The sequence below is a fragment of the Mycteria americana genome, chromosome 3 (genome assembly GCF_035582795.1).
Source record: "Mycteria americana isolate JAX WOST 10 ecotype Jacksonville Zoo and Gardens chromosome 3, USCA_MyAme_1.0, whole genome shotgun sequence".
Classification (NCBI taxonomy): domain Eukaryota; kingdom Metazoa; phylum Chordata; class Aves; order Ciconiiformes; family Ciconiidae; genus Mycteria; species Mycteria americana.
The window spans coordinates 73602098-73628070 of NC_134367.1; the positions used below are offsets into that span (position 1 = coordinate 73602098).

The 25973-nt window shown below is 39.7% G+C and overlaps 1 protein-coding gene across 10 annotated transcripts in view; it reads right to left on the reverse strand.

The window, feature by feature from the left end:
• UST (uronyl 2-sulfotransferase) overlaps nt 1–25973 on the reverse strand; it is a 172857-nt gene that overhangs the window by 48930 nt on the left and 97954 nt on the right. For all 10 annotated transcript variants that reach the window (XR_012775298.1, XR_012775299.1, XM_075499028.1 and 7 more), the window contains exon 5: nt 18219–18372. Coding sequence is in view for 8 of the 10 variants with exons in the window: in XM_075499028.1 (XP_075355143.1) it covers nt 18219–18372 (154 nt within the window). In the remaining 2 variants the exon portion in view is untranslated. The remainder of the gene's footprint in view (nt 1–18218; nt 18373–25973) is intronic.

Sequence of the window (25973 nt, forward strand, 5' to 3'; positions counted from 1 at the left end):
GAGGAAATTCTATTACGAAAATCTGGAGAGAAAGATAAAAGTATTTTCAAGTGTTAGGATATGAAGGCTAGTTCAGTTACGTTTTCTTTTAATTGTGCTCTAATGAGGAAACTTTACTTTTTAAAGCTAGCCTAGGGTAGCCTATGGCTTGCTTAGATTCAATTTGTGCTGTCTTTACATCAGCACAGATTTCCTTGAATTTTTTTTATTGAGAATAATTCTGGGTTTTATTTGAATTGACTTTCCACTTTTTTCTGGCAAAATACATGTTTTTCATTTTTTCCCCCAACCACATAAGCCAATAGGCTGCCAAGTTTAATTCCCACTTTTTTCTTTCTGATGGACTCTTTTGGCTGGGCTAATTTGCCTGGCTTTTCTGCCAACAATGTATTCAGCTCTTCTTCCTGGCATCTTCGCAAGTGAAGCAGCAGCTAACAAAACAGCGTCTTCTGCTAACCGTCTACATTTTCATTTAACGCAGGCATAAATGATTCATTCATATACAAACTTTTGCTGGCATGAACATAGCAGAGATGATGAACTATGCCCACAATGCTACTATTTAGATGTGACAAACGTTAAACACATTTGCAGATCCCAATTTTCTAACTTATAATGATGTACAACATTGAGAAAATACATTGGAGGATACATTTCTTTCTTCTCTGTTATCAGAAATCATATTAGTAATTTGTCAAAGACCAGTTTTACCAATTAGAACAAAATCACTTCATAGTTGTAAGTGGGCACCTTCTCATTCTTTCTTTTCCATTGCTTTTGTATTTTTCACCTTGAACCGTCTTAGTACGGGAAATACATGAACAAAATATAAAGAAATTATGCCAAAAAAAGGGAGAGTGCCTGCCAGCTGGAAGAAGTGTATAAGCATTAAATAACCATCCTGTTACAGAGGGCACAGATCCAGGGAAGACCAAAAATACAGACCATTATATTGCAATCAAGAATGAATCCCAGTGGCAACTAACAGCAGGGAGACAGTACATCTGCTAATTCTGTTTACTAACACCTCTTCACAAAAGAACCTGGAAAATTAGTCTGCTCGGATGATGACCCTTAATAAAGTCAATTAGGGATGGCACATATTGAATTCTGTGAATGCTGAGCAGGAAATACCCTCCACCTCAAGGACTTCCCAGCCCTCCCTAATGCACTGCTGCTGGACCCTCGCCAACAGATGCCTGGGAGAAAAGCAGCGAGTCAACAGATACATCCAACAATTTACGCTTACAAAAGGTAGTTCTGGAGCACAGGTACGGTTATTCTTCCACAGATGACAGCCTCAGCCTGGAGCTGACTATGAGGCTGAAGTCAGCGGGGCTGGAAGTGGAGGGAGAAGCAGCTGGTGGGTGAGGGTCCTCCTGGCAGGGTGGTCTCACCATACCTGGCGACGAAGAACAGCGCAGGCTGCTGCCCGTCCTGGCAAGAAAGGCTGCTACAGAAGACCCAGGGCGTCAAGAAGCATTGTAGTCCATCCTTTGCTAAGGGAGAACCAAGTTTATCTAAACCAGGGTTGCCATTTGTCCAATCTGTTCATTAAAATGTTCATATGAGCTCTAATTTGTATCAGAGCTTTACTGCTCCTACTGTCAGAAAACCTTCACTAGTATCTGATATGAAAACACCTTAATGTAATTTAAGGAAATGCCTTTTTGACTTAATCTTGATGAACACAAGGAATAACTGCAGGACATCTGCTTCACAGCACAATTTTATTCATCTGAAGATTTACGTTTCCGTACAGCATTTCCTTTTTAAGACTGTCTTCTGGACTCTCTTCAACTTCTAAGAAGTCCTAAAACAGGACACACTTTAACTTAGGCTTTTTCAGCTCCAAGTAAAGCAGAAAAGACCTTGCTGGTGCCTTATGTAAGTTCTCATCTGAACAAGAGACCGCCATGGAGGAAATTAAGGAATAATTCCATGTCTCTGGCTCCTGGAACCCAGCATCTTTGACTCGAAATACTGGATCCCAGAAACCATTTGTGCTACACGTTTTTTAAAAACCAAATTGGAGAAGATACAGAGGAAATCATCATATAACACTGCAGATCATCACCTCTCTAATACACCACTCTGTTAATGTTAAAAGCCTTGCTGTCCAGCTAAGCACATTATAATACTAAAACTCAGTGTGTCGTGAATTGAGAGCAAGTCCTGCTCACAACTGAGCAGAGATACGCATTACAGATTGCTCAGAATGCCAAATGTGTCAAGAAAAATACCACAGGAGATCTGGCATGCTTTCACATACAGAAAAGGGCCCTCTAGAGAGGGCGTACTCGAACTGAAGTGACAGTCAAAGATGCTTTAGAAAAAATGGATAAAATGAACAGAAGATTGCCAGGACCAGCTAGGTGACACTATAATGAAGAACACAACCAGCAAGGGGCAGAATCAATGTCAGCAGAGAAAGCTGTGCCTCTCCAACTTCCAACAGGTCTTCGATTCAGTCACTAAAGATGTGATAAACACAGTCCTGCGTTCCTAAATTCTCAGGGGAAAAAAAATAGAGGAGAGGTTGATAAAGGACAGGAAGCTAAGGACAGGAATAAAATGGCTAGTTTTCTTAGTGAAACGAGACACTGAGTAGGGTTGCACAGCATCTGTGCTGAGGCATCTCTTGCGCATAACAAAGAAGGGGTAACACTGAAGTAGCAAATTTTTCAGGGAATATTAATGAGAGCAGATAAGAAATCTGACCTCAAGGAGTTATAGAAGGACCTTATAATGCTGATTAGGCAATAAAATGCTGGAAGAAATTCAGTGTGGGTAAATGCATAGGTCCTTGCAACAGGATACTCTGGATGACAAAGATGTAATTGGGTTTAAAAAAAACCCAAAAGAATAATAAATAAAAAGAACATAAAAAAGATGTATTCATAGAAGAAAAGTCTATCAAGGGCTATTAAACACAGATATGAAAGCAATGTCTGGCTCAGGAAATTGGTAAGCTGAAGAACGTCAGAAGCTGGGAGGACATTGGAGGGGAAGCAACCCTTTAGCCTCTCCCCAGCTTGTACTGTCTTCCCCAGCTGGGCCAGATGGTGCTCACATCTCAAGGAGGGCTAAATGCAGAAAGTTCATACCTTTACATATGACACAATGTCATCTGCACAGATATAATGGGATTTAAATGTTTCAAAATATTGCTTTGTTGCTACAATACAATAAAGCCTATTTTAATAACGAGACATTTCTGTAGTTCACATTTTTCTCACATCGTCTTTCTCAGGTCAAATGTTCTCATTCCTTTAAAGCTCAACTGCATGCACAGAAATTATGCTCAGCAGATTTTAGCCTAAACCTCAGAAACACATATACTAACAGAAACACATTTCAGTTCTATGAATGCCACAACATCTTGAAGCTAGCATTACACTGGTTTTAGTAGAGGTCCACAAAAAATAGTTTTAACAATACAAAAGTTTAAAAGAGGCTTATTAAAACAAGTATCAGAGTTCTGAATGTTAAAGATGTTATCAGAGAGGAGCAATCCATGAGCCAAAAGGAAATTAATTTCATTGGCAATAAGCATTCTCTCATACATCCCATCAAGACAGGCAAAACAAACAAGAGAGATCATTCCGTTTGCATATATTTTTACAGAACATCACAGGACAAGAATTAGGGTGGAAAATGCTTACTTTCTACAACATAAATCTTTGAAATAAAAGAGTATATACATGGAGAAGGGAAGATATACCACAATAAATCTAAAAAAAATTATTGCAGGCTTCGGTAAAGCAGTATTTCTTTTAATTATTGACCTTCTCTCACCTACAAATGTAGCAAAATTTTCACTAAAGAAAATGAACACTGGCTAGCTGATGCATCTTAAAAGTTTTATTTCAACATACTGCTCACTTATAGCTTAGACTATCTGCTGTCATGAATTCCAATGATACAATTCTCTTTCGCTGATGCTAAAGGGAGAGGGGCTGTATCCAACAGCTCGTGATGTGCACCCAAAATAATCCAGTCACATCAAGTATGCTGCCTAGCAAAAAAGAAAAAGAAACCTGCTGCTGATCTCTCCATTAAAAAAAGAGAAAATATATGATGATCATCATACAGTACAGGTTACAAATTTATTTGGTTTTGCCCATTTTTTAAAGTTAGATAATAAATCTTAAAAGCACAGTACTGACTTTTAAGAACAAATAACTGGCTTCCTCGTAGCAGCAAGGTCTAAATGTCTTTTATGTCCCCTTGACCTACCACATTTGTGGTGGCACTTCACCACAAGCCTCTTGAATGGCAAGAAAAGAGCTAGAAGTGTGAGTTGTGCTCTAATTCTGCTTTCTTATCAGCCTTCTGCCCAGTGCTGACTGACTTTGAATCTCTCCCTTCATCTCTCAAGGCTGAAATGCAAAAGGAGCTGCAGAGCAGAGAAGAAAACCACACTGCTTCTGCATGTGGCTTCCCTGCTGCTGCAACTGGGGATGCTTTCTGCTCTGCTGCCCCTATCTAATTCCCCTAGTTATAATCTTCCCCCTGCTGAACAGCTCTAATGCTTTTCTGGAAAATTACTAATACTTTGCATCATTAGTAGCACTGCCATTCTGAATAGCAGCCACAAAATGGAACAAACATATTTATTTCACTTTTCAGTTTGACAAGACTATCACTGTATTGACAACTCCAAATATATAAAACCTCCTAAAATTACAAGATTCAGAGGCATAATTAATGTACCTATTTATCCCTTTTTTTATTTTTTGAACCTTGAGTCATCTGCTGAAGTTCTTTTCTACAACTATGAAAAACAAAACCATGCCTGCCTCCCTCCCCACACTGAAACCCAGAATCTCTCAATCCCCTCTTCTCAGGTGCTATGGCTTCAAAAAGCACAGCAAGTAACAAGATCAATTATAAAATCATGGAGGTTAATAACTCTGCTAGAAGGAGGGGAAAAGTGTAAAATCTGCTTTTTTTTCTTCCTGTTTATCAAAGACATCATCTCTTTGGACTACATTCTGAAGAAATTTTGTTTTATTTTTTTCCTTCAACCATTGATGAGCACTTTAGTTTTGTTTTTTCCTTTTAAAAAGAACAGAAAATTAATTTCTAAAAAAAAAAATCTCATTTAGCAATCCATATTCACCATGGAAAGTTTCCTATTTGCCACCAGTTAGTGGATTTTTCCCCAAGAAAAAGGAAATTACTCTTGACCAGCTCAGTTATGAATAGTGGCTGGCTTTGCTTGGATCAGAGTTCATAGGAAAAAGTTGTGTTCAAGGTAACCTGACTAGACTGTGTTTCAGTAATTCACTGAGCAGTAGGCGACTTTGCTGCAACAATGGTAGTCCATTTTCCAGAGTCTGTAACAACAAATAATCAGCTGAACATCCTTTAGCTGAGTTTTTTGGTGGGTTTTTTTTTGTTTGTTTTTATGTATAGCAACCATAGATATAGGAGCTTTGAAAATACTAGTCAACAACAACAAAAAAGAACAGAATGCTTAGAATAAAAATCGGAAAAAGTGAACGCTGCTTTTACTTTAAAGGAGAATTTCCCTACGTTGAAACAGTTCATGGACAATATATTTTCTCAACTGACATGGAAGGTCTACTGCTTATTCTGAAAGATGGAATTACCTTTTCATTCAAGACAGCTCCCCGCCCACGATAGCTCACCACCATCCAACATCACCAGCTAACCGGTGAGGGATGCACGTATTTTTGAATAAGGTTATTTGACTTTAAATAGTCATCGTAAGAAAAAAAAATAAAGCATTTGAAACAGTTGACACCTGTCTCTTGTCTTCTCTCATTTCTTTCTTCAAAAATGGTAGAATTATAAGAAAGACCAAAAAATGAGTTCCTGGCAGCAACACCCTTCCTTACTTGACCGACTGTAAGGAAACAATGGCCAAATGCCCCAAACCCCACTCAATGTCAACAAACACAGGTTTGCAGCTTGTCAGAGTCTGTTCCCTCAGGTTTTCTTCTGGCAACACCATCTCACCAAGTTATGAACAACTGCTTTTATTTTTTCTTTTGAATTCAGGTAAAATCTACCACAAAAAGGCTGAAGGAATCAGGGTGTGCATAGCTTTTTGAAGGACTCTCAGTGACGATCAGTATCCTTCAGATGCCTGTGTTTATTTCCATCGGGTTTCCATTTCATTATGGTGCCAAGATGCCTTAGACCATGTGGTTTGAATCAGTCCTCATATCAGGGCGCAGAAGCCATTAGTCTTCCCAAAGCTACTGCACTAAGCAACAAAACTTGCCAACTGCTCTTCTGATTGCAATTGCTTATCAGTCTGGCAAAGAAGCCAATCCATCTCCTCATTGTCTGAAGTCCCTCGTCCTTTCATATCCCTTTGGGAAAAAATGAGAAGGAAGGACACCTAATACACGTCTGGAGCCTCCATACTAAAAAGTTCATTTAACTGAAGCTATTAGTGTGCCGATAACCTCATAACACAACTTATGCTCTTGGAAAAAAAAAAAAATCTCTAAGAAAAAAACAAACCCAAAAACATCTGCAGCAATATCCTTTATGCCAAGATGGAAAATCTGATTTCTGGAATATCTGACACCTGAAGAGTACTCCTGTGGGAAAGCATACCAGCCACTTGCCAGGCAGGGCCAAGCAACTGGAGAGAATATCCCATTCCAGTTGCCAACAAAAACCTATGGTGTTTGGTTGTTGTTTTGTAGAAACACAAATGCATATTTCTACTTCACAGGAGCATACTGAAGCAAACAGAGCAAGACTAGACAGCCAACACCTGTTTTTTGGGAAAACTATTCCCCAGTTCAGATCTGTTCATTCTATGATGAGACAGAAACAAAAACTAAATTTGCACCTCTGTGCTTTATGTTCATTATTGTGAAATAAAGGAAAGGTTCTTCCCTTTATTTGTGTGTGCTTAGCGAGTCAAGAATTATACTCACTTTTCTTTTTAAATGAAAAAAGAGACACCGCTCAGCATGCAACGCGTTGTGTTCACAACATTGTGAATGCAAGACCCTTACAATTTCAATATCTTTCGTTACGTTTACTTACTACTAACACTACCTAGTCTTCATTCAACAAAGGAGGATGCCAACACTTGACACTGCAGAGAAACCGACGCATGTCCTTCTCCACTCATGAGAGAGACAGAGAGGGCTGATCACAGCGGTGCACAGGAGATGTGCCTTGCACAGGGAAGCACTCCCTGTCCTGACACCTTCCAGCGTGATACTCAGGGTAAAGACTGCATGCTCTAAAACAGGAAGTGTTGCTCCGAGAGGACAAATGAATCTGAACAGTGGCCACAGATGCCCTCAAATCTCACATGATAAGATTTTTATTGTTGAATCAGACAGTCCTGCTGTGATTGTTGATGTTAGTCCTTTTAATTCAAGTAGTCTTTCTTTTTTTGTCCCTTCCTCCATTTAACTAGGAAGACCTGAACAAATAGCAACACCATCCTGGAAAACATTGTGATCCCAGCGCTGAGGACTTGGATTTGAGACTTCTCCTCCCATTCCCACCAGCAGCTCCCCCTCTTCCCTCCTCCATCCAGTCCTCCAGCTCCTTCCTGTTCTTCTTGCTCCTAAGTTCACGATATCCCGATTTGAAAGGTTACATTGTCAAATTAAGCAGGGCTGGCATCTTTTCCGTGGTGCTCCAAGCTGTTCTTTATTGAGAAGTTAAACCTTAAAGCCATGGTCTGACATTGTCCAAACAGACAGTACTGGATAGGGTTTTCCCCAAGAGAAGATCTATTGGTAACAGGCACTAGTATTTTCATTTAGCCTGGGCAGACAACAATATATTAGCTTTAGCATCTGAAAAACCTTGGCAGTGACTTTTCAGCACCAGTACCTGCTGGGAGCATGCGTGTGGAGGCAGCTGAGACACTGGGCAGTTGCTGGGAAAGGCAGCAAGGCAAGAAACTGTGGAGGCTCAGCAGGCTTTGCCTGGTGGGCTGGCTGGGAAGCACCTCCCACCCCCCCAGAGTGGACATGCTGTGTCCCAAGAGACATTCAGGCACCCTGCGTGCACCCCAGCTCCGGGGAGGTGAGCCTGGGTGCTGACCAGAAAGGAGTACCCTGTGCTCCAACAGGCACTGGAGTCCATGTGAGCTGGCACCAGGACCAGGCACAGGATTTCACTCTGCAGCCTAGAATAAACCCTGGAGACTTCAGAAGATCTACAAGAAATAAGACAAACTAAGTCTTGAGTATGTCTGGGCACTGAATGTCCCTTTGTTCTGTAAAATGCTGCATCTTCGCTTGCATGTGGTTTCAACATAAGCTACTTCAGAGTCTTAAAAATACAGAATTCACAAGTCTGACCCAGTCATTCTGCAGTCGACAGAAGAGTCCACACCACCACCAAAAATTACACGACAGAATAATATTTTGTTGACGACAAACACCTGAAGCCCAGGACAAACTTGGATGTTTTTATGAAAACATGGCTATCCCTCACCACATGAACCACGCACCATGGCCAGGCAGTTCTCCAAACCCCACCACCCTGAATTCTCCCTGCCATCTGAGAGCTTCAGCTTTGCTTTAGCAAAGAAGTTTGAGAGATCAGGATTTCAGTTTATTTCACTTCGCTGGCAGTGCTGACAGCCAGAAAACTTATGTATAAACCACAAAAAGGAAAGAGGAAGGAGAGTGACAGACAAGAAATAAAATGGGCTAATAAATTCAGTTTTATTCTCACAGGTTGTCAGTTCCTGCAGGTTTTGTCACCTACAGAGTGAAGTGAATATCTGACTGCTTGAAATTACATTATTACGCCACAGCTTGAACACATTCAATATATTGGCAGTATGGGGAGGGCTGCTTCTCTCTGCCCTTCCTCTATCAAGAGGACTAAAAGGTTCTGCAGTTTCCTTCCCCACCATACTGCCAATAAAACAGTTTTCATTTAAGGTGGTTAGTGCATAAACCAACCAGGAATAGGAAACAAGTCTACTCCTAGCAAGGAGTGTACTTAGCAGGGTATTTAGGAGGGTTTTCTAGGGAAGGGTACCATGATTTCATTAGACAAGACTTCAAAACATTTTTTAATTAAACATGAATACAATACCAAACATTTCAAAAAGTCAGACTTCTACTTCTAAATACATACACACACACACATATATATATGATTACATCATATTTCTGAAAAAGACTATTTGTGTGTCAGTGCCCTATCTCTGTTATTTAGGCCATGCACAAAATGTAACTTTAAAAAGACTAATTTTAAAATTTATACTAACAGAAATGGAAATTGGAGGCATTCTTTTCTTCTGAATGATAAAACACTGCAGTTCTAAACCCATTCTATTCCAACTTTAGACAAACAAAATATCATTTAATAATTAGTTTTAACTTGATGACTACTAAAGACTACTCTCCAGCTTCACAACGCACAAAATGTTGGACTATGCACTGAAGATAACATTCACATCACACACAGATTCTCTTGTTTCCGTTCACCTGCAATGGTTACTTGCCAGCTAATTATCGTTAAGTCATCACTTACTGGAAATCATTTAACTGTTGTCTCCTTAAATGCATCTTCCTGTTGCTTGCACATTAACAAAATACATGAGAACTGAAAATGCAAATACTCAAATCAAGACTTACAAAAATTATCAAAACACCTGAAACTCATCCATACTGAAACTATTATACATCAAAACCAAAAGACTTCTGCTTTCTGGAAAGCACGCACTGAAAAAAAATGTTTAAACCCACTACCTTCAAGATTTTCACGTCTTCTGTTTTGGTACCTTCACTATTAGCAGTGCATAATGTAAAGTTGTGGATGCATTTCATACTTTAAATGTATTCGTGTCTTAGCTTTTTAAGATAAATTTAAGAACAGTCATGACAGTGTTAATAATTAAGAGCTTCAGTGCCAGTCTGGAAATCACAAAAATTCATTTGATCGGCAGAGCTGTAAGACAACAAAACCTTAGCCACTATGGCATAAACCCAAGAACACTCAATTGCTTTAAAGTCAAGATACAATACCTTCAACTGAAGATGTCTATAATGTTAACAATCTTATATAAATCACCTAGTAGTAGAATTCATTTGCAAGCATGTAATTACAAAAGTTTGCTTTTGAGTTACCCAGAGCAGTTACTAATTTCAGAAAATCAGTATGGGCTATAAGGAGCATCTACCATATGCACAGGACCCTTTTCTGGGTACCCGCGAGGCTCTGGCTATGTACTTACGGGGATTTTCTGATGAAGAGATCTTGCCTCGGTAATTAATAGCCCTTGAGGGCTACATATTTACACTTTCTAAACAGAATAGAGTAGTGTAGCATAGAGTAGCATAGAGTAGAGCGGAGTAGAATAGAGTAGAATTTTTCAGTTGGAAGGGACCTACAACGATCATCTAGTCCAACTGCCTGACCAATTCAGGGCTGACCAAAAGTTAAAGCATATTATTAAGGGCATTGTCCAAATGCCTCTTAAACACTGGCAGGCTTGGGGCATTGACCACCTCTCTAGGAAGTCTGTTCCAGTGTTTGACCACCCCCTCTGTAAAGAAATGTTTCCTAAAATGTTTCCTTTTTGAATACACATAAACTTCTGTTATCCGTAACAACGTCCAGCAAGGACTTCCACAGCTTAATTACATGTTGTCCGAACCATCGCATCTTTCTGCTCTTTCCTGGATCTGGCAACTGCCCATTCCACTTGGGATCTTCCAGGTCTCGCACTGAAACAGCCCACAAGCAATCGTCCTTGACACAACTTTTCCATGCCTCCTGCAAATTTGTCTTCTCATATCCTTTCCTTTGTTTACTTCTTCCTCATCTGAAGAGTCCTAATGTACTTAGTCATTCCTTGTATGGACATTATTCCATCCTTTCATTGTTGCTCCTACCCATTTCTGAGTATTTTCCAGTTCTTCCAAACCGATTTTGGGAATGGGAGGTCACAAATGACAAATGAAGGAAGTCAAATGCAGACACACTACAGATTTATATGCAATGAGGTTCTCTGTTTTGTTCTCCGTTGCTTTTGATTTGCCTTTTTTTGACTGCTACTGAGAACCGAGCTGATGCTATGGTAGAACCATCCACCACACACACAAAATCCCATTCCTGACTGGTAACAGCCTGCTGAGAACCCATTGTTTTAGATGTGAAATAAGGACTATCCCCCCCCCGCAAACAGCTTTCCCGCCATCACTGAAGGCAAGGCTGGCTTTTATCCCTGGGCTACACAAGAATGCTCCTTTCTGTTCTTGTTTCAATCTCCAAAAATATATCTCCTGAAAATATAAAGTGGACATACCCTCTTCTCTTATACAGCTTATATGGACTTAGAAGGCCAGCATCAATATATTAGACTCTTTGTTCTGCGTTTGGGATTTTCCACTCTACAAACAATAGCTTCCTATAGAGAAGCTGGAGAAAACTAGTTCCCCAGGCTACCACAACATGTAAAAACAAAAAAAGAACACAAAAGAGAACATCAAGAGCTATCTTGCACTCATGCTCAGAAAGGCACAAATAACAAACTTGGCAAAATCGCTATAAATATGAAGATTCATCATTCTCAACTTACTTAATTGGCTAGGTCCTTAAATAAAAGAACATAAATTACTATATATACAAATGTGTTAAATACCATATACTGCTTATTGGTGGTGCTAAGACCCTCTAATAATGTTAAGTTTAAATAAGATTGTGGGTACTTAGTACTTGGGACTCTTCTGCGACTTGGCTTCTGGTTCCTTGTGTAGTTTCTTAACATTTGCAACAGCCAGTACTTTTCAGACCAGTACAACATTGCATGAAAAAATACCTCACGATTTTACGTTCTGAAGCAAAATATTGTGGTTATCCTGTATCCTGCCTCCACGAAAAGGAACGCAATACAGAATGGTATTGTTAAAATAAAGCATGGTACTAATAAAATCCTGATCTTTTTATCTTTGCTATTAATATAAGGATGTATTATGAATTACAAAAAAGATTTCAGTGCTGCAATCTTAACCAACGGTATATTGCCTATTTACTATGTGCAATTGACTCAGAGTAGTAAATGAAAACAGATTAGGAAGGCACATTTTCTTGCTCTCGTATAATCGCATAATGCTGCAATGTTTGGAATGCAAACTCCACAGGGGAACATTAAAAAATATTGGTTTGTAAATTAAAGCCACTGAAAAGTAAATGTCAGCCATGAAAACATTTCCTTTAATATTACATTTTATAAGTTGTTTAATCAGTCCCTCCTCCAGCTGAGGTCTGAATTATCATTAACTTTGTGGTTCAATAAATTATTAATACAAAATGGGAGAATCTAAGGGAAAGATGGTGCTTCAGAGCATACACAGCAGATGAAGATTTACAAAAACGGGCCAGAAATTTTGCTGTGAAGAGTTAATGCAGTAAAAGGGAACAGCTGGAGACTATTAAAAGCACTCATTAGAGGGAAGAAGCAGCAAACTGTTCTAATTGGGTCAGCAGACAGGTGGCTGCCCTTCAGCAGTGCCCTCCCGGCAGCCCAGTCCCAGCCGGAGAGATTGATGCTACTGTGTGATCCCCAAACCAGATCTACAGCTGCAAACCTGTGCTGCAGCTCAGGACACGCTGTAGGATGTTCAATGACCGTTTCGGACCAGCTCGGTGCCGATATACAACACAGGGAACGAACAACTACTGTATGTATGGGAAGCGAGGTAGGGAATACACTGAGGGTGCATAAAACATTTACTCTCTCAACTACAGCTCAGAACCCAGTAAGTGAAAAAGGTACTTCATTTATATATTTATTTTAACTCCCTAATATCTGGTATGCACCGCATGGATATAGGCAAATCATTTTAACCTCTGCATGCCTCAGATTTCCAATCTAAACAATGTTAATCAAGTTCACCAGACCCTCCCCAAAAGTTCCAAGGTTCAATCAACAGACACATGTAGCTCCTTTTGAGGTCCTCAGCAGAAAAATCCCATATAGTAAAGAACCCTCTAGTTCCCCCTCCACCAAACCTGCAGGCAGGCAACTCTCCTACTCCCTTTTTTCATACAGAAGCGCGTGCATGAGAGTGCCAGTCGAGAGGGTGAGGCATGGGCTCTGTACCATGGTCTCGGCTTTGGAGGCCACGTCCCTGGCAGGCTGAATAGCTTCAAGAAATGTAACTGAAGTTACAAAGGAGAAGGTTCGATGTGTTACTACTGCTGAAAATTCACAATATATTTAGCCATGGTTAAATATTTTTATGATCCAGATAAAGGCAGGAACTAAGACAGCTAGCTGCCATCAGAAAACCAATGCAATTGGTAAAAAAATACTTTTCATTGTAGATAGAAATTTGGGGATATAAGTAATAAAATTGATTAAGCGTATTTAGTGACAATTCTTACGTTAATGAAAAACAGTGTAGTCATAAAAGGAAATTCTCAAAATTCAGGAATTAAAAAAATTGTTCTATGGAGTTCAAATGTTCAGTTTTTTCTATAATTTTGTTTAAACTTTCTGAAATAATCTAAACAACATTGGTTTAAACATTTAGCAAGAAAAGCCAATCTTTGCCACAGGAGGGGTCCCTACTATTATAAGAAACTTGACCTGAAAGTTCCTTGACGTCCTTTGAATTTTACTTCCCTCCTCTGCAGTAATCCTAACACACTTTTTACAAATATTTTAACATTTAATTTAAAAGACAAAAAGACAGATGCTCCTTTATGGGATTACTTGCATGAATAATCTTTAGCGTCACTGAGGCTGAATATTGTTAGAATATTTTTATTTTTAGCTGAGAAAAGCACATTTATTTTCAGAGATGAAGTTGAAAGACTATGCTGAGCCTGACAGAGCTGCATTGCAAACTTAACCACTAATTATAATGAAAATCTGAAATGTCTCATAGGTAGGTAACAAGTTCTTAATTTACTGAATGATCATTTTTACACAAAACCTCTCTCTTCTGGCAAATTAGCTCAAAGATGGCAAGATCTTGTACTTGAGTAAGTTAGGAGCCATGCTACTCGTGAGCCTAGATATCAGCATCGTGTATAACCAGATTTCCTGCAATTCAGCCAACAATACGCAGTCCATGCTGCTTCACACACTCATTCAGCCTTAGTGGTCTCAGATCAAATTTTTAGCAAGTATTAAGGAAAGATGAAAAACCCATACATACCTGTTATATTTGATGTCTCACACTGCAGTTGTAATAAATACTAGGTAATTACTAACAAACCTTCTGGAAAGGACAATTTTTAATACAAAGCTTTCAAATATTTATGGTAGTCCCGCTCTTTATCAGGAGTGCTTCCTACTTTCTGCACTCTCAGGCCTGAAATAAATCATCTGGTGCGTATTTTTCTTTTGCTTGCTACCAGCAGCACCCACAGCTGCCCTGGTAAGGGGTTACTTGCTTTACTGAAGAGTATTTACTCTGAGAACTCTAGTTCAACCTGAAACACACTCACTATGATGGATTTAAGTTAACTTTTGTGAACCTATCTATCTCATCTTACAGGACCGTAAGGTAGGGCGACTGTCTCATGAGTGTGCTTGAGACTCGACCTGAGGTGCTCGCCACCGTTTCAGACCATTACCTCTCTGCCATATTCCCCACTAACGTGTTGCCGCTATTTATTTTGGGGAAGCTTGGCAGTGATCTCTGTAGGTCACTGACAGTAGCTCGTGCCAGCAGAGAAAGTGCCAGGTCAGGGCAAGGAACTGGCTGATCTGGGTGGAAAGTCTCACATTGCAGCAGCTGCCTCTGCTGTATCTGACTTGTGAATAAAGGGCTTGTTTTCTATCTTGCCTTTCAATTAAATTTTGGTAAACACAGACATTTACCGAACCACTTAAAACAATTTATCTGACTCCTGAATGAATGGTTGTTTTCTCTAGAACAAAGTCAAAGCATAAAGCTCTATTCAGAGAAAATTTCAAATGATCAGCGAACGGCGGAAATTTCTGTCTCCATTTCTGATCTCTGCAATGTCAGCAGTTCAGATTTTCAAAGTTGAAAAACCAGTGCCCAAGGTACTACAAGACTTCCAGGTGGTTTTTTCACGTCTTTTTTTCTTAAGGATCAGAACTGAGGGGAAGGAATGCCTCCATTAAGGATATCACAACCCGACAGCCAAGCAGGAATTCATTGGATACAAAACCTGATCTTAAAATGCTTTTCATCCCTTCAGAGCCTGCTTTATAGAGGTGCTGAGCTCCCACACTTTCACACTGCAGTTTCTGAGAGAAAATGTACACTGCCCCCAGCTTTTCAAGGGAGGAGGCCAGTGTTGGCAGCTATTGACCACGATGCCAAGATGGCCGGGAAAGATTCCCCGTTGCCCACACCACCTTCCAAAAGATGGGAAGCTAGGAACATCATGGTTGAGAAAAGCACAATTAGCCCCTAATACCCCAGTTTCAAAAGATGCAAAGACAGGCAAACCTGTCTCTCCTGGTAAAACAGAGGAGTTACATTTACAGCTTTTCCAGTCCATTTTGTAAGTCTATAACTGCTGTCAATGCAAGGCTTCTCAGGCTCTTCACCAAGGAGCTCAATGTTGTGAAGCAATCAGCAGTTTTGTTTTTTCCTAGCTGTTGATCTGAGGCATGATGGAAGAAGAAAGGTAAAAGCTTCTTGTATCCTCCCCCGGGTTTCACATATCTGCTCACAGACAGGCACACCTCATCCCAAATGACTTGGGTTTAATACTGAGATCAATATAGAAATGATTTAATATGCTAAATCTAAGCTTATCCTTCAACTAGTCCCCTGTAAAAAAGCAATGCTTTATGGTGAGTTTTCAATTAAAAAAAAAAAAGAAAAAAAATATTGGGGAAGAATTGCAAAAGGTACGAGGCTAGCAATCAGGCCAGCCATCAGTTGTCTGCTAAAGGGCCGCACTGGCTCATGCTCAGAGGTAAAACCGGCTGCTTACTTTCTTCACAGCTAGATCAGGCAATTGATTTAGCAGACTTCTGAAGCTACCATTCCACAAAATCCATTACCTGAGTTTTAAAATATATGCCAGCAGATTTCCTTGCACTGAGGAAAAGATTAAAATACAGTCATGCAATATTTTATGTGGTTGGATAGCACAAGTCTTAAAAATGCTTAACATTCAGAATGAGTGGCTTTTGTTAAAATGAATTTCACTGGCGGGTGGCCTATATGTTACCGTGACAGGAGCAACCGCCCTCTTTGAGCAGTGCAAGTGACAGCCAAAGGCTGCCAACGAGGGACGGAGGACAGATTCCAAAAACATTTCCAGGCTTCTAACACTGAATTACCAACAGAGAAGATCAAAACAAAAAAGCAAAAATAGTTTTTATAAAGGATGCTGATGGTGCCTCAGACCAACAAACTACCTTTTGAACAAAATTACTACTGACCTCAGACCGACACTTTTTATTTCCTTTTCATTACAGCTTTTGTACTGATCAAGGTATGTGTACATCTGCGTGTGCATACAAATAATTATTTCCTAAAGAACATCCCAACACAAATGAAAATGCAAGGTGATTTCTTTCTATTAGCTTTTAAACCAACACAAACAACAGGAATTAGATCTATTCATTTCAGTTCTGCTTGAAGTAAAATTTCACTGGCTGTACATATCACATCCTGAACTGCACAGGCGGTTCTGAATTAATACCAGCTTTTACAGAGTCAGTCAGTCAGTCGTGAGAGGTGCCAATCACTGCATGTTCCACTTCAAATGCGAAGTAGAGGCACTCAGAGTGAAGTACAGACTGTACTGCTCATTTTTAACATCTTCAAAAAAGAAAACATGACAGCGCTAACAAGATAAAAATGTAGTAAAAAACGTACCCCACATTCATTTCTGCAAACCCTCTGTCCCATTCACAGACGAGGAAACAAAAGTCGATGCACACAGCACGCAAAGCTGTTGGGACTGCCTTCCAACTCTGCACACCAGGAGGTCAAAACCTGCTGATCTGACGCAGGGACCTCTTCGGTATCTCTAGACATATAGCAAAACCCCTTTGCAACATTATTGAAATGAGTTTATATCTGTAGAGCAGATGTCCTTAAAGTTTAAGGCTATACAGAGTTACACTGATACCCCCCCTCCTTCAATTATTCATAGTTTATAAGCTTATCTGTTCACAGGGCTTTGCATGACAAACGACAGTAGTAAAGTACAAAAGAAATCAACGCAGCCCTGTCATACGGAAAAACCCCAGCCCTCCTTGGATCCATCTGACCTCAGCTAGGACTGAAACGTGCTGCGTGGCAGTTGTTCAGAGCTGTGTTCTCTATGGCTCATCCACACCACATCTTGTGCTCTATTGCCCCTCCAAAGCATCGTCAAAACATCCTCTCTCTTTGTTCTCCTGAAGCCACAGATCTCTCTTGTTTTGCCATCTCATAGCAGACCATCAAGCTGTCCTGTCACTGCTGTGTCATTGAGCCCTCTGCAGGTTCAAGTGTGGCTGAAGGCTGAGTCCAATCAAACAGGATCTCCATAATAGAGAGGGTAAGAATTAATTCCACCTTTTTGTCTTCTTAGGGAGGTGTCGGTGTGCATGCAAAGAGATCAGCATCAAACAAACTGACCACCTCCCTAGCTTCTGTGTTGCTCATTCAGCATTTGTAGAACACCTACTGCCATGGGATGTTGGTCTGTGACAAAGGCTGACAGGTGTTATGACAGTTCAGCAGTTGCGCAAAATTAAAACTTACTATGAACAGCTTATCCAGTGTTATTGCCACCTTCTTAGTCCAAAAAAGGCAAGAAAACCAAACCGAGAACTGAGATCAGAGCCCTGGTATAAAGAACACTGTGCACAACTTACCACCAGGAACATTAGAGGCTTGGGCTCACTGAATCGCTCCGTTTCCCAATTTTCCTCTGAGGCTGCACAATTACAGACATAGTTTCAACCTAAAAATCTGTCCGAATATTCACAGTGATAAATATGGGCAGAATTATTATGCCTAACCACTATACCGTGCAAATCCAACTCAGTGAAAGGACCGTAATTCAACGGTGGCAATCTGGGACCTGCTGTCAGCTTATACAAGAACAAACCGGATCACTGAATTCATCAGCAACACTCTACATACTAAAGCTGATTAAACTGAGGTCCAGGCAAGACAAAGACAGAGGAAAAACACAAGACGGAAGATGCCTCAGTCTCCCACTTTTCAAGCATCCAGTTTGAACATCAACATTACGTAATGATGCTGGGAAATCGGTAATCAGAGCCTTTTAGTCAAACATACCAGATATCTTTCCTCCTGCCTCATGCTGGGGGTACGGATCATGTGATTCTGTTCTCCTCTCCAGTCTCCAAAACGTCGAAAAAAATAATTGGATAAAAATCGATTGACAGGATCTCTAATAATGTTGATGTACACCGGCTGGTCTCCTCCAAACCTGGTGGGAAGAAAAATGGGTGAATCTCATCAGAGGGTTTCACATAGGCACACGTATCCGTCTTTCACCTGAATGTTTTCAAATTACTCTCTACAGAAGTTCAGAGCTTTTACAAGGCCAGGAGTGAAGCGGAGAAGCTGACAAGTAGTTACCAAAACTTTGTAAAAGCACATAAGATCTTTTTAGGATGAATGGTAAATATGATATCACATTAAGCTACATGTGTACTACAAATATTTTAGTTTAAGACCATTTTTTCCACTGTGCCAATAGTTCTGCTTCTTGAGTTTTCTCCTTGCTGTTTTCAGATGAAGAACCTTCTGCAGCTGAATCTGAGGATGAGCATTTCTTCTTCTAAACACTTGCTTCCCATCTGGGAAGTCATGTCAGAGCGGGCATCGCCTAACGCTAACTGCCATAAGGCAGCCTTGGATCACCTTCACCTGTACAGTAAGTGTAGTAACGCGCAAAGGATTTTGCAACATTCAAGCTTATTTCAAAAGGCTTCTTTTGGATGAACTGACAGATACGCATGGTATTTCCATCTTTATATTTGCTGGAACTTGTGCAGATCTTCCTCCTGTCACCCCCCTAGCCTGCACCACCGGCTGGATTGGAGGTTATTTTGTGGTTATGCAACACCTTATCCTTGTACTGCACTTCATGAAGATTATTTTTAAAAGAATCAATATGAAAATTCCTGCTTCAAAAAAGAAATTAAGTATCACTTTCAAGTACACACAAGTCCAAGGAAAAGGAGAGGGTAAAACCAGCTGTGACCAGGCTCTGCACAAAAGCAAAATGCAGCATAGGTACCTGCAATTTAGAGATGAGAAGATCAACCAGAGTAACCTCATCAGCTCCACGTTACCCTCTTGTATGCCTCCTCCTGGTAGTTAATAACAAACATCTTCAGTTTAATAGGTGGGATACAAAAAGAGGAAAGGAGGAAAAGGGAGCTTGAGAAGGTCTGTGATTATACTGTATTTTCACAGTGTTAAAATATTGCCTGCATATTTTACGTCACTACACAGCATCAGCAGAACAGACCTAAGTGGAAGAAAAAAAGGGAAGTTGCTTACACTCTTCCGTGGTCAAAACTGAAGAATGGACATTTATGCTATGGAACAGACTTACGGACTACAAATGCTGCGAGAGAAAGAACAAAGTAAAACCTTTTTGGCCTGAGAAGTTCCTAGGATAAATTCAGCTTGGAATTTGCCTGATCTAAGAACGTTAATTATGTTTCTCCTGTTCTATTTCCCCAATTTAGGAGAACAATTCTTACTTAAGCACTAGCTCATGCTTTATTTTTGGGAGCTTGAGGACATAGCCATATTTAAGTATTTAAATGCTGTTCTGATGATTTTCTGAGTCACAATTTATATATTTTCTTTTAAAATGTAAAATATTAGATTAGAACAGAGAAAACTGAAGACACCCTTTAGATTAAAAAAATCCTCTTGGCTTCTCTTCATCTTTTGAGTCAGATGAATAATTGAATATGTATAATAAAAGATCAGGGCTCCTCATAAATATTAAAAAGCCAGCAAAATTGTTTAAGAATATGAATTCTAGTAAAAGACAAGAGAAAAATCCCATACAGTTTCAACTTGATTTTTATTCTGCATGATTCCCCAGACCACTAAGTACAGTCTGCAAAGGCTTGTCTCATGAATAACTATGCATATCAGTAATCTCATTGACCTCAATGTTGCAGGATCACTGCCATAATTTGAAATTGCACAGACAGCATAAAACTTTAAAATAATCCAATTAAGAAGGCAGATGCTTCTTGCTTCCTGATTAGTGCATAGCCCAGTTTGGACATGGGTGCGCAAGGGAAGTATCCTGAATTCAGTATCTTGAATTCTCTGAGCTTGTCTTCACTGCTTTTTGTCTTTATACAGAAATAAAACCTACATTAAAAAAGGCATTCCTGCAAATACCATAGGACAATGAGGGCATTAAGCTTTCAGAACATTCAGTCAAATAGAAAGCTCTTGGTGAATGCCATGGCTGGTAGCCATGAAAACGAAATTTTTCAAGTGAAATTGCTGGCAAGAATAGTTTGCACCTAAATTACTGAACACATTATCCTCCTGCTGCTTGATGCAGATCAGCAATAATCTAAAGACAGAAGGGAGTGGAGAAGAGCAAAGAAAAGGGGAAGCAATGAAGACAGCAAGAAGCGCTGACAGCAGCAGCAAGCTGTCTTAAGATAGAGACAGAAAGACTACAAGATTCAGAGAAGCAAGAGAGCAGGGATATCCTGCCTGGGTTTTGTAGAGGACGCTAAGGCTAAATACTCCTCAGAAGAGAGAAAAATCAAAAGCAGGCAGCTATTAGTCGTCTAGATTGAAATATTCAACACATATTGTCTTTTCTGAAGTAAAAGGAGGGGTCAGATTGCATAATCAACCCACCAAAGTGTCAGAGCCCATCCTTTTGCTGGTAAGGTCATGTCCCTGAACACATGAACTGTAAATTCAGTACCAACAGCTCTGAGAGCAGAGGCACATGCAAGCTCATCTGTCCCAAGAGGACAGCTGAGATGGGAGGTCACTCTTTCACAAAAAGCTACAGAGGAACTTCTCATTTCTGAAATGGAGACTGTGGCCCCCCCCCAAAACACAGGACAGCCTGAATTTCTGATTTCCTACACACTGTAACCAGCTTGGTCTACACCCAGCTGCAGTTGCTCCACAAGGCAACAAGCAGGGAATTTTTAGAAAAATTAAGTCTGTTCTGGCTCGTACTCAAATCTCCATTTCTTTTAAACATAGTTTATAATACTTCAAATTCCAACCATTTGTTCCTATGGACTGTACTGAGACTCTTTTATGGAAGCTAAGCAGCACTCGCATGGCATTAAAAAATCCTACTGGTTAAAAATCAATAACCTTAAGCTATTTAGAGGAAAAAAAAGGGAAATCAATGTTCCATTTGTTCAAGTATGTTCTGCATATCTTTAGGTACTATCAATCACAAATATTAAATATTACTTAGCTCTCCAGAGTGAAACTTTTCAAATTAACACCAGCCACATGAAAAAGCTCTTGCAAACAATAACATATTGTGCTCTCATTATACATCAATTCACCTTATTTACACTCAAATACCTCTTGTGAAGGATTCAAAAAGGGACACAATCATATTTTTCTAGGCCCAGCAGAAGGCTGACCTTCTCTGAGTGCGATCAAGATTGATCAGGTACCTTTATCATGCAGGATCCATTCTCATGCCCAGCAGCACATCGCTGCAACTGGGTAGAGTGGGCCACGACACCACCGCTCCAGCAGAGCACTGAAAATGTATACGCCGATCCTCTGCAGTGCTCTTCCTGTACTCAACTTCTCCTGATTTATTTAGTGTATATTATTAAATCCCATTAGTTTTAACTGCTCTGTTGTGACAGGTATATTTTTGGAGTCCCCATCAAAATAACTAGCATATATGCAGGCTTCAATCAATGATACTTAGGTTCATTAATAATATATTGCCCCATCCCTTTTTTTAATAAAAGGGAAAAAAAAGGCCTGAGAAGTATGCCAGATGTTGCAAGTCTGCCCCTTAGAAGAATGTCTCTGATGAATTCCAATTTTATTATTTACATGAGCAAAATCTTTGTTCAAAACCATTTACAAACCCCTTACGAGTTTAAAAAAAAACCAAACCAAACAATAAAAGAAATAAAAAAATTCAACCAAAGTGATTTGCTTGGCTGTAAAATGGAGGATCCCTCAGCTCCTATTATTTTTCATTTCAATTATTTTTAAGAAAGGTTAAATATAAAGGTAGTCCTGTCACGTCACTGCAGGAGGCTGCTGCATTTCCGTTCAGCACAAAACTCTTTGCACAAGCAGGAGCAGGCTTCTTCATCCCTGCAGGCAAACCGCATTCCTCGAGGAAAAGACTCCCAACCTATTCTCTGTAAGAACTTTGGCTGCCTCTTATTCTTTTAATGTAAAACGTCTCCCCTTAAACAAATGAGTTGGTTGCTAGAAGTTCAATATAACGGAAGCAAACAAGAACTGACAGTCACCAAATACTAATAGGGACAGGCATATTGTGTCCTTCTTAGAAAGGAAGCACAATTTCCTTTTACAGCTTCATACAACTGAGTATCACGCGCTGAGAGCACAATTGCCCAGCAAGCTTTACACATCAATTATGTTATGGCTCCATTACCTGCTCTGCAGCACAGCTTCATGGGGAGATCACATAAAAGCACTAATGTACAACTTTCACCTTTTTAGGACTTAAATAAGATGCAGTTACATCAAAATCTATCTTCTGAAAAAGGTATCTTGAAATGAAAAGTTATTATAACATCTTGTATTAGCATGCATTTGTGGCAAAGCAACCCTATTCTGCACTCAAGGCAGCAGGCACCTCTGGGATGCTCCAAGGACCCTCCTCAAGGACGAGCTGCTACGTTTTCTGCAAAGATTCCCAGAGGAGAGGGCTGAGGTTCTGCCTGCCTGGGACTGCATGGTATTGTCAGCCTCCAAAACTAAGGAGTTTATCTTCTTGCTTTTGTCTGTAGTGCCTCGCTTCCAGCTTTTGTGCCTTCACCCTACGCTATGGCCATGTTTTCAAGCTTTTCTTTGGAATTAGGAGGGAAAAAAGGAAAGCGAGTGGAGATAAATCTTTTCGTTTCAAAACTGCATTCTTGGCTGGGCTGGCCTTGAATGGGAGGTTGTGTGTGGATCCAAAATGCCCAGTAGTTCAAGACTAACAGTAACATACTGCAAACTGGCAACTCTCCACTCAATTTCCTTTCTGGAGCTGTGATTTCAATAGTAGAAATTTCAGCTTCTGAAGTGATGTGTCTGGGTAATGTCATTGTAAAAATCACAACTGAGTCCGCTGGGAATTGCTTAGTAAACTGCCTCAGACCAGTGAATGGCTAAAAGATTACACTATAAAGCCTTATATTTCTCTATTTCACTATCCTATAAATCTCCCAGAATATTTTATGCTGTATTTCTGTCAGTCTTTTACATTCATGCATGCTAAACAATGAGGGTTTTTTTTTCCCTATGCCTTTCATTATGCTGAAGATATCAAAATAGTTTAATATATAAATTCATAATGAATAACAGCAACACTGATACAAATCCTGCCTGGGTCTGTATAGCATCCCCAATTCAAGTAAAGGCAACACTTGAGAAGGAAATACTAATTGGGTTTTCATTTACATAATGCAAAGTTACAGCTGGAAACAAGTAAGAGAGAAAACACTAATGCTCCACAAGGCACTAACAGCAGCTATAGTCAAACTCTGCATTATTTAAAATCACTTAATTCCAGATACCTTGTATTCCAGACTTTCCAAAGGTCTGGCTCAGGATCTCTCTGGACCCCTGATTAACATTTCATTATAATTCAGAGATGCAAACGTTGCACATTATATAGAGGAACAGAAAAACTAATTACAAATTATTACAATAAATTCCCGGCAAACAGTAGAACAGCTGATGCAGCTCTTTGGAAAGTATTAAATCAACAAACATGGTGTGTAGAAAAGATACATCTTCAAAATTGGATGAGACCACAGATTTGGCTGAGATAGTTATGTTCGCATAAAATCTTGGGGCTCGAATTCTTAGAAAGGTTATAATGCAAAGGATGTTGCAATGCACTCAGCACTGCATATTCAGCTTCTCGTACGAATACGTTTATCAAGAGTGTCACGGGTGATTCCAGCTGTCCTGTGGAAATGGCTGTCACAGACAGCTTACTCAAGAGAATCCTAGGAATGTCCATATGGAAACGGAAGTACAGTAAATTGGGTATAATAAAAAAATAACTGTAACTTGGCGGTACATATCATGTATACAATGTATAGAATACAAAAATCAATGTACCTGAAATTGAAAACATGGCTGCCCTGTCCCAAATGTGAAATTCTACGTAATCACGATCAAACAGGGAGCTGTGGATATCATCATGCTTGAAGCTTTGAATCTACACAGTTTAACATGATAATCTGTGATTCAGAAAATAAGTGCAAAGCTATTGGTAACATTTTCAGGTAACAAAGTTGCAAAAAGGGGAGAACAATGAAGGGAGTGGTTTGCTGGTAAAGAGCCACTTGAGCCACAGGGCAAGCAAGACATAAGCAAACATCATGCACTGCAGTACGGCAAATAAAACCCAAAGCATCTAGAACCAGAAGCAGAGGACACTCACAGGGAAGGAGCAGTTCTGGCAAGGACTTGCATGCCTCCACAGATTATCAGCAGCGTGTGAGACCTTACAGGCCAGAATAATCCTAGTTTCCCTTTTTCTGAGAAGGAGCAGAGAGGAGCAAAGACCTGGCACAGCACTGATGTGACCACTAACAGAGTCCATTTTAAGCAAAGCATACACAAAGTTCACTGCAGAGTCACAAGAAAGATGAAAAACAATGCCTTGCAATGGAAAAATGTCAAGAAACTGAAAACCTTCAGCTTGAAAAGAAAATGAGAAGGGAAAAAAAATACAGAGAAGGCTGAGACGTGACTGCACCACGGCATGTAAGAAATTACATGTGAAAGTTTACATAGGGGAAAATTTTCATAAAAGGAGTCTTTACATAGTGGGCAAATGTACTCTGAGATCCAAGGAAAAGGAGTCAACTGGATTTCTCAGAGAAATTAAGAGGAAAAATAACTCACACTTTACAATCTGAGAGAACAATTCAGTATTGGAAGAATTTACAAAGGGCAGCAGATTCTCCATTACTGGTGATTTTGAATCAAGACTTAAATTTCCTCCCTGACAGATGAAGGTTTTAGGTTCAAACCTAAATCGTGTGTATCACACAAGGGTGAGACAGACTAGAAATTACTTCGGACTGTCACAATCCAGTCTTTTTGCCTGAAGGCAGGATCAGCTATGTAATTGCCACTACCAGCTCCAAAATCCTCAAGTACAATCCATTCTGTTGCTTTGCTGTCCTTGTTGTTCAAGCCTTTTCCTAAACTCTGATCTAGAACTCTGTCGATGCAATTTAAGACCACCACTTCTGCTATCATTACTCATAAAGAACTGTATAGTCCCTTTATCTCTGCAGAACCCTTTTAATATAAAATTCAAAAGTGTTATCACAGTCCCCTCTTTCGCAGTCTTCTCTTTTTTTTTTTTTTTTTTTTCCTTTCTTTCTCTGCCCTTTCAATCTTTCCTCACAGGTCAATCTTTTTCTCTCTCTGATCTTGCTCTTCATTCTCTTTTGGACTCTTTGGGAGTAAACAACATATTTCTTAAATTCAGTTACTCCCAAACTGGTAATATAATCTACAGTGTGAATGTAAGCACGGAAACCACACAACAGTAAAAAAAGGATAGTTTAGGTGTTTGCTTGATCCCACCTTCAGTAACTAAATTTCAAGCAACCACCTCCATTCTGAGAATATCACATTACCACCTGAATGAAAACTAAAAAGTCTATTATGCAAAGAACATGGGAAATCTAGGGAAATAAATTTTAAATCAGATAATCTTAATCTCTGGAAAAACTCACCATAGAGCAATGTTTTTTAAAAAAAATAAACCCCCAAAAAACCCTTAGACCATACAAAGGTCAAAATGCATGTTAGATTTGTGCTTAGCCT